Below are 9,884 nucleotides of genomic sequence, written 5' to 3'. Positions count from 1 at the left end.
TGCTCCTTCCACCAGAAGCCAACAGATCCTGCAGATCCTCTCCCACGCACGCCCCTCCTGCAGGGCTGCGATGAGTCACTCAGATCACCAGCTTCTCAATGCTTAGAGTACTTGTTTCATCTTCTTCATTTGAGCCAAAATACCCAGGGAGGTCAATCATCTGCTGCTCTGCCTCCGTCAAGCCAAAAGTAGTATTATCATAAAAGGCAAACTCAGGGTCCAAGGGGAAGCTCTGGCATTTGTCCCTTCGGTGCTGGGCAGGGCTTACACTTAGGCCTCTCTGGGAATTATCTTTGCCATTTGAGCCTGTTTCTTTCCGCCACGTGCGTCTGGGGTTAGGTGAAGGGCCCCTCTTACTTCGGCTGGGCTCAGACTTTTCAGCTGCCTTCTCCTGACCAGCAGGCTGGCGGTCAGTGATTAGGTCCAGCTTCCTCACTGGAGGACCTGCCCTGTGGTGGGGCTTTGTGCCATGGCCCTGTGGCTCACACCCCGGCACAGTGCTGTGGGGCTGATCCAGCTTTTCACAAGATGGATTAGCATTTCTTGATTTTGGCCGCGTCCTGTCCTCCAGACCCTGATCCCACATCCTGGTCCTGGAATTGTAGAGAGGAGTCTGTCGAGGTGTGAGAGTGGACATGCTTCTCTCTCTGAAAGGCCTGGCCTTTTTAGTTTCATGGAAACTGGCTGTTCTTCTAAACTGTGAGTTTCTATGACAGCCCCTCTCAGGGAAATCTGCTCTACTATCCTGGTGCTTGAAATGAGCTCTTCTTATCAAGGTTTGGGTAGGGCTCATTGCAGGATTGGCCTGTGAGAATGGAAAATCCAGCCTGGGGTGAGAGCTTTCCCCCAGGAATTTGGGCTGACTGGCTGGCTGGTCCAGAAATGGAGATTTGATCCTAAATTTGTTTGCCGCTGCCTCCTCTTGGTTTTCCCCACTCAGGGGAAGCATTGTGGTGGCACCAACAACCGTGTCTGTGAGTGGATTCTGAGAGACATGGTACACCTTGGTGGTCTCAGTCAGGCCTTTCTTCTTCATCTCTTTCAGCTGCTGCTGTGCCAGGCGGTAGCTGAAAATTGGAGGGATTATTTTTTGGGCGTTTGGCTGAAAGTTTTCACTTCCAGAGGTATCATCTTCTTGGGCAAATTGGAGGCTTCGCCTGTAGGTCAGAGGAATGCTAACAGGGGCATCCCCCCCTTCAGCAAAGCTGTCCCGCTGCTTGTTGCCTTGGCAGATGTTCTCCTCGTCAGAGTTCTTCCGGAAGCCAGGGGAATGCACAGAGTTTCGTCGGACAGCAGTGCTGCATTTCTGAGCTCTGCACAGCTTCCTCCAGAGGGTGATGAGAACGGTGGCAAAGATGATGAATAAGCATAGGGAGATACCTGTGATGGTAACTATATTATTTGCTTTCTGGTCCTCTCCTGGCTCAACAGAAGGTGGGGTGGGAGGCTTGACAGCTGTAAGAAAGAGTACACGTGTCTGTCAGAGATGCACTGGTATTGGCATTTTGGTATTTGAGGATGGACACTTTACTGCTAAGAAAAAGTAAGCAATTAATACAGTACAGGAAGTTATCTGCCATTAAAATTTGCTCACTGGAGATGACTTATTACTGTTGACTTCAAACTGGCATGAACAGATCATCTTACTTTAAACCAAGGCTCCCATGGACCTCTTAAATGTAATAATTACTTTTTCCTGTTCTGCCATTTCCATAAGGCATACCTAAATATGTGTAAAATGGGGTAACACTATTTGCCCTTCTTTGTGAAGTGCATTAAGATTCCCTGGTGAAAAGTGCCATAGAAGGGGTAAAAATAATTCAACCCAGGCTAGTGTTTCAGGTAACACTTGAAAATTATTTTTAGGAGAGCTTAAGTGGGTGTGAGAATTGGAATGAGCAGAGAGGCAGCACTAGCAGAGGCAGTGCAACTTTTCTAAGCAGTTCTTTGAGAGTGCTTCTCTCACTGCTACCTGGTGCCACAGACCCAGAGGCCAAAACCTCCACATGCCACCCCAAGCTCTCAACTGAAAAGGCCACTGATCTAGTGTCCCCAGCATTCTAGTATTGACACTCTTCTGCCATGGACTGGAGATGGGACTTCAAACAGGGAAGAATACTCTGCAAACCTCTCTTCACTGAGAGGGTAGTCAGCCACCAGAGCTGACTCCCTAGGGAAATTGCCATGGCACCAAGCCTGGCAGAGTTCAAGGACCATTTGGACAGCACTCTTAGTCATATGGTTTAGCTTTACATAGACCTGTGAGGAGCAGGATCCCTGTGGATCACTGATCCTTATGGATAGCTGATCCTTATGGATTAATGATCCTTATGGGTCACTTCCAACTTGAGATATTCTATGATTCTAACTTATAATGCGAACATCTCAGAGCTGTCCACAGCCCTATTTAAACCCTTCACCTGCCTATTGCACCACATCATAGACAGCTGAACCAATAAGAGATTAGTAATTCTTTTTTGAACGAGGTCTCTAGCATTTCAGGGGCAATCTTGGGCAGAATACAGCATGGCTGAAAGTGGATGAATTAGACCAGAAGTTAATTTTAGTATCTGTTAGCACTCCACAATTTCTTGTAGCCAGACATCAGCTCTGTAAAGCCATGAAAATACTGTTGGAGGACAAGGCTGGCCAGTTGTAGTTGACAAGAGTTGGCCATGATGCTGTGAGCTCACACTGAATCATTGAACAACCCTGCCCCAGTCTCTAGTTCTACCCAGAACCCAAAGCTTTCCATCAGAGTGACAAACAGATGGCTGCAAAACTTGGCAGGTGCTCCTGCCTGCACCAGAGTGACTGTCCAGGAATAGGGAATGTGACTGCAGAATAACAAGATGCAGACACCATGTACTTTCTATAATTCAGAAGAACACTCATTCAGCAGCAAGCTGGTAGTACAGCTGTTAGGTGTGTGGGATGCATAAATGCACTGATGAGCACAGGCCTGAAAGTCTCAGGCTGCTACAGTAACAGATGTGCAGGGTGCTGGGTTGGGCTGAAGATCCATTTCTTTGACTCAGGGTTACCTGAGACCCCCAAGACTTTGGAAAAATCCTACTATTAACATTGATCTTTGTATCTCTCTAAGAGCTTGAAACCATCTGAAAACCAAGACCACTGCCTGCCCAAAACTTTGAGAGGATCTCTAAAACTTGCATTCAGCCCAATGCTGCTGTGTCAGAGCACAGAGCACCGCTGTTCTGGAGGCCTGAGTAGGGAGCAAACAAGTGGACATCAGGGAAGAAGGCAGGATTAGCATTTGCTGTATTCAGTACCACTGCAGCAGAGCAATTCATTTCTTTCTCACCCTTCTCTCAGTCCTGTTTGCTCACAGTTGTTTCCTAAATACTCCATTTTCTATTTGCAATGCACACTGTGCTGCATCACAGGGAGCAGAAAGCTAATAGCCAGCAAACAGTGAGGTTCCAAACAGGACTTAGTTGCTGTGGTTTGAGTCTCTTTGCACCTCATCTCCCCCTGCCCCTTCACTGTGTGCTGGTCTCACTCGTTCAGCCATTTGCTCCATCTGCTGGACTGATGACTGCAGAGTTATGCTGAAAACAAAGCTTGTCTGCTTTGAGAAGCTGCACACAGCCACAGTGGGAAGGGTGACACTCCCAGCTTGAGATCAGGCAGCAGATGAACACCGTAAAGTCACTGTGTCAAGTCATTTCTCAAGCAACCGAAGATTCAATGGGATGAAATCATGTAGGTGATTCTGTAAAGGAAGCTGCCTAATGTCAGAGCAGGAGGATTAGAAACCATGTGCAAGAGAGAAACGAGGTATTTCCTCCAGATGATCCCACAGCAGTGGGTGCAGATGCAAGTCTCTTGTGCATCTGTGTTTTCTATATATAAACCCTCTTTATTAACCCAGAGAACTCACTGGAATTCAAGGATTGTCCAGTCCCACTGAGTGCTGTCATACTGTAACTCCAACCAGACTCTAACACAGCTTGTGCACTCTGTATGCACAGGATGGTTGACCTCTCTGTAAACCATCTCACACCTCATGCAGCTGCACACCTGCACGGGAAGAGTCATACCTCTGAGAAGCACCAGAGAGGACTGTCGCTTCCATGAATGCAAATGGACATACACAAATCATGTGTCCAGCACATGCTCCACATGCATGGACCCCACTCTGGGGAGATCTGTGCACCAGGACAGCTCTCTGAGCTCCAGAGGAGTGGTGTGAAACCAGCTGGCAAGGCGCCAAACCAAATGATGTCCTTACAGACATACTCTCCAGTAGGTAACAGGACGTATGGAATAGCACAGCTCACCATCAGCTTTAGAAAAACACTAACAATCCCACTGCATTTAGCTAGTGGCATCACTGACCTCAACAGTCTGAGAGAGTTTGGCATAGAGAAGACAACCAGTCCTAGAGCATTAGCTTTAGGCTGAGGCCCAAAACATCTGAGTTGTTCCTCTCTGCTTGTACTCACAGCTTTACAAAATAAGCAAACTCACACCACCAGCATTTTCCAGCCATTAAAAACATCAGACCTGTTAAAACATTCCAAGTGCTGCACAAACACTGACAAAAATGCAATACCTGGCTTGATGGAATCTAACTTTTAATCTTTTTTCTTCACCCAAACTTTTGTTCAACACAACCCATTTCTTACAGTGCTCCACAACACATTTCAGTTCTGCCTGTACACTTCTGAGGCCTTCATCCTCAGGCACCTTGAAGCTGGTTCAAGCCAACACCTCCACTAGAAATGTAGTCCTTCACTCTTCCTGCTGCATTCTCTCCCTCTACTGTCCTTCCCTTTTCAGTGGCACAAGCACTGCAGCAGCCATGTGATAAACAACTTCCCCACATCCCCCAACTGTCCAGTTTTAGTGGCTCCATTCCAGTTCCCCGCACTGCAATTTTGCAAGCAGAAGGAAGGGCATGGAAGTAACCAAAAGCAAGGGATAAGGCACTGCTCGCTTTGTAATAGCTTAACATACCTGTTAAATTGCAGCCTGATAGCCTAGAACCCTCACAATCCTTGGGCACCTTTCCTTCCCCATCTCTGTCCCCTGTGACACCTGTAGAACACAAAAACACTGGATCTTGTAGATCAGCTTCCTGAGAAGATGGACCTCTGGTGCCCCTTGGCATCAGACCACCTCTTTTCACTAGGAAGTTTGCAACCAAAAGTTTTGCATGGAGTGAGCACCAGCACCCAACTATGGTGCTGGCACAACCTCATCCAGCCTCACTGGGGGCCACACAGCTGCTGTTATCCCCATTCCATCTTACAGGAGGCTCGAGCCTCTTGCATCTGCACCCAGTTGCCACCCACCAGCAGTGGTCAGCCTGCCCTGTCACTGGCCAACACCCATGGTGGCTGGTGCAGGGGGTGACCTGGCACCCCCACCTCAAAAAACTCACAGGATAGGAACCTCAGACCACAGGTCCTAGCTGGAACCAGCACTCTTTTAACAGTCTTCAACTTTTTAATAGGTTTCTACTGCCTGGAATCTTTGGCCTTCAGTACTGATCATGTTCTGCTAGTCCCAAGATCTCTCTTTCAGCGCTTCTCCACTCCCTGGCCATGCTGGAGATTTTAAACTGCTTCTGTGGCACCCACAGCATTCAGAAATCTGAAGTCTTGGAGCCCATCTGTCCCACAAACGCATGGAAGCTCCCGCCCTACTCCATCAACCACAGGAATGTGACAGGCCCCCTAATCAATATGACTAAAGGAGAGTTGCACTCAGATGCTTCCCTTCCACACCAGACTCAAGCTCAGCCAGGGGAGGTTTAGGTTGGATATTAGGAAGAGATTCTTTATGGAAAGAGTTATCTGGCATGGGAATGGGCTGCCCGGGGAGATGGTGGATTCACCATCCCTGAAGGTTTTCAAGATGAGACTGGATGTGACACATAGTGCCGTGGTCTAGTAACCACGGTGGAGTTGGACTTGATGATCTTTGAGGTCTCTTCCAATCCGATTGATTTTATGATTCCATGATGTTACACAGCCCTTATAATAAGAGGGGAAGAGGACAGCAGAGCTACGTACACACACACTCCTCCAGTGAGCACAGGGAAGTCTCCCTCGGAGATCCAGCACAGCCTGGTTTTGCTGGCAAGGAGGTGAAGCACTCGCGGAAGCGCTCCCGGATGCCATCTCCACAGGTGACACTGCAAGGACTCCAGGGCTGCCATGGGCTCCATGTTTCTGCAAACACACAAGTTCACAGCCATGAGAAATGCATCTCTCTCCTTACCTTTAAAGACATAGCCACTTGTCTTCTCTTTCTTTCCAAAAACCCAGCACTAAGTAACCAAACAATGCAAACAGCAACACCAAAAGAGCAAGCAGCATCCAGGAACCTGCTCCTGTTCCCATCAGAGTCTGGGCCAAAGCTTCCACTTGTTTTTTCCCTTTTTTTTAACCCCAGTGCCTGCTAGCAACACAGTGGTCAATCAACTGTCAGACAGGTTCTGCCTGGAACAACAGCAAAAGGAAATTAATCCACAGACCTTTGGAGCGAGTTAGTAATGTAATATATTAATCCAATTCCTGCCTGACAAATGGTGCTTTAATAGCAGGGTAACTTCATGGACTTAAGCATGGTTACTGCTGATTTATATGGCTGTGAAAGGATAAGCCTACAAGGCCTAAAATGGCAATATTGTTTTTTCTCTTTATTATCCTCTCGGCACACAAATATGTTATTGAATCATTCATTTGACAGCTTACAGGTCCCTATTGTTTTATTACTTATGGTTAGGCAATTCCCTCATGAGGAAATTTTGCATGTTCATTTATTTAAGTAGAGACAGACTCAGGTTCTAATACTATCTCTGAAATTGTAATTTTTTAATTTGTAACAAAATCCCTCTTTTTCTTAGACAACATCCTCACCCAGTGTTCAACACTCCAATTTTACAGCAGTGAGAACCCAGAGAGATAAAGGGACAGGTCTGACAGCTGTGACTCTGAAGCAGGACCACAACTTTAAATTCCAAACTAATGCTCAAGTCCAGATGCAATCTTAAAGGACAAATCCCCTGGGGACCCTTCCATGGGACAGTTGACTTGGTGGCCTGGTTTTGAGATCTGACAGAAAGACAAACAACAGACTGCTTAATTCTATTTCGCTACTCACGGATAAAGTAGAAAATCAGCTAAATAATTTTTTTTTAAAAAGGAGATCAGGTTTGTTAAAGTTTGGTCATTTAAATCACTTATGGTGTTGCTACTGCTAACACAGGCCATGATTTTTAATTTTGTTACTGCTGCTAGCATGCCCCTGAGCTCCTGCTCGGTGACCAAGTTACAATGTCAAAGGACTAGACAGTGCTGCATGGCTGAAAATGGCTTTATGATTTCATGTTATACAGGTTGCTGTATTGTTCAGTGTGCTATTATGTGCTGTAATAGTGTGCTATTATTTTTAAATGTCTCTAACAAAAGTAAATACAGCTGCATTCCAATAAACATTAAATTTTAACTGCTTTGGGCCCTGTCCTACAAATTTTTGTGAGCATGCCAGTATGAGTAACACTAGTGTGAGCAGTGTAACAGAACCAGTAGGGCTGCCCTCCCGTGTGCAGGTACTCTCCTGTATTGCAGGACGGGGCCCTGAGGTTTAGAGCTTACACTTGTGCTGTCAGCCACGGCTGCAAAGCATGTGTGGGCACATCCTCACAGAACATCTGCCTTGCCCAACTCAGAATACAGACAGGCATGGCAAGACGCCCTGGTGGAGCTGTGGTTTTACAACACCAAGTGACCTCCTGGGCTGTTTGCCACTGACTCTACCACAACACTGTGATATCTGTGATCCCAGGCTGTATTTCACTTTGTGCTTTTCATGTACCTCTCTGCTTTCACCCCTCTGTCTCTGAAGCTTCAGAGCTGCTACAGCAGGGGAGAGGAGCCCAAAGGCAGGCTGAGCTTTCGCACTCCTCCTCCAGTTTGCAGCCTCACCAGTTCCCAGTAAAATGCAAAATGAAGCAAGACTGTATGGTGTATGGTGTCAAGAGGAAAGAACTGGAGGATGCCAAGGAAGAGGGGGAACTGAGGAAGTTTTTTAGGGCAAGAAGTTCCACAAAGGCACAGACTCTGGACAGTTTGCAAAATCACACCAGCTAGCGAGCAGAGCTATTAGTAAGGACAGCAGAAAAAATGCTTATAATCAACAGTCAGTCAAGGGCTCATTGATCCCTCGTCAAAAAGACTTCATGGTATGACAGTATTTGGGGATCTCATGACACTTCCTATCAGCAACAGGAAAGACTTCAACAGTGTCTCTCATCACTGGCAGAAGGGCTAGCTGGAGAAGGACCTACCTCCTTGTAGACTACTTTGTGTAAGCAGCTTGGTGAGTTCCTGTCATAACTTCCAGTGTGTTACCTAACTCATTTCCCTCTCCCCACATTCCCTGCTTGCTTAAACTTCTGTTAATTAGAGTCATATATATAGAGCCAGACTGAGAAGGGTTCTGGTTGCCTCCAGTGCTAACACTGGTGATAGTGGAGGGTGCTCAGCAGTCTCCACATTGATGCCTGTGTCTTTCAACATCCAAAAACATTTAGGATGAGTAATTTTCTAACATTGACGTCAAACCTAAGATGTGCCCAATGCTCCAGGATGCTGTTCACTGACTTGGGCTGTGGCTAAAGGCACAGAGTTCCTTAGCAAAAACACTTGGCATCCACAGCTTTGGGGCTAAGAAATGTGCCTTAAGCAGCAGGAGAGCAAGAAATGCTCCAGCTCCCATGAAAGTCGGGAGATTTAAACTCCTGCAACTTGCTCTGCATCCTCCTGCAATTACCAGAATGTAAAAGGAAAATGAAACATAGTTTATTCTTCCCCAAGGCAATGAAACGATTAACCTCCATTTAAGACAAACAGATTGAAAATGCCAGGGGTAAAACCAGAAGGTATGCACTGCAAACTAACTCTAATAAGCGTCAATTTTTTTTCAGGATCAATTATGAACGAGAAGACAGCTCGATGAGTTAGTTTGAAATAGCTGACAGTTGGCAGATCTGCCAACATGAAAGATAAATGCAATTAACTGCATTAATTGTTGCTCTGCATAAATACTTCCCCTCAAATTTCTATGTTCATAAGACTTACAGCATGCAGTGCTATCCATCGTTGCAGTCGGCAAGCAGCATCATCCTTCCAGTCTGGCACACACAGTAGTCCTAAGCACTTCAACAAGGCCAGTGATATGGAACAAAATCACTAATTATTTACAGGTTCATGTAAACATCTGTGCTAGCCTGGGGGATTGCAGGGTATTTTTGGAAGCTGACATCAGTTTTTAGGTCCTGAGAACGAGCTTACACACGTTTTATTGGTGCTTGGATAAACCTTGGAAAACACCCTTCCATGGAAATGAAGCCTGGCTGCACTGAAATGGTGGCATGTTCCAACAGGTTACTAATTTGTACAACGAAAGGACAAGGATCCCTTCAAAGTTAGAAAACCCAGACTCCGCCTGGGAAAATTACAGTCTTTTTCCCACAAACAGGCATCTTTCAGAATTGCAGAGGCACAGCCTAAAAGTGTTTTCCAGAAGCTAAGAGCTATGCCGGTGAGTCTGGAACACTTGATTTATTCCTAATGTGGAGATGAAGCATTTACTGACACAGGAGTGCATGGGGTGTGAACCAGCCCTGGCGTACCCGAAATCCCTGCACATGCCTGTTTCTAAATAAACACAAGCCAGATACAGGTTCAGGCAATAGAGTTAACTGGTTCCCAGATTTTCCCACAGAAAAGTAGGTCTGATTCATACAATCTTACTCAGGGAGCAAAAATTTGATGGAACTTGTATATCCCTGCCTGATCCCTAGATAATCTACTTAGTCCTCTCCTTCCTTACTGACCACTTTTCTC

The 9,884-nt window shown here is 46.3% G+C and overlaps 1 protein-coding gene across 2 annotated transcripts in view; it reads right to left on the bottom strand.

Moving 5' to 3' along the window:
• Positions 1-79: 79 nt before the first annotated feature.
• Positions 80-9,884, bottom strand: part of THSD1 (thrombospondin, type I, domain containing 1) — a 20,674-nt gene continuing 10,869 nt past the window's right edge. The window contains exons 3-4 of one of the 2 annotated variants that reach the window (XM_009075702.1): positions 6,045-6,203; positions 80-1,455 (exon numbers count right to left, since the gene is read on the bottom strand). In XM_009075702.1, coding sequence (XP_009073950.1) covers positions 80-1,455; positions 6,045-6,203 — 1,535 coding nt within the window. The remainder of the gene's footprint in view (positions 1,456-6,044; positions 6,204-9,884) is intronic. The other variant, XM_009075703.1, reaches the window with a different exon arrangement.

Source organism: Acanthisitta chloris, unplaced genomic scaffold (genome assembly GCF_000695815.1).
Source record: "Acanthisitta chloris isolate BGI_N310 unplaced genomic scaffold, ASM69581v1 scaffold9905, whole genome shotgun sequence".
NCBI classification, from domain to species: Eukaryota; Metazoa; Chordata; class Aves; order Passeriformes; family Acanthisittidae; genus Acanthisitta; species Acanthisitta chloris.
Note: the sequence above shows the minus strand (reverse complement) of the source record. Positions and strands in the feature narration are given on the sequence as shown.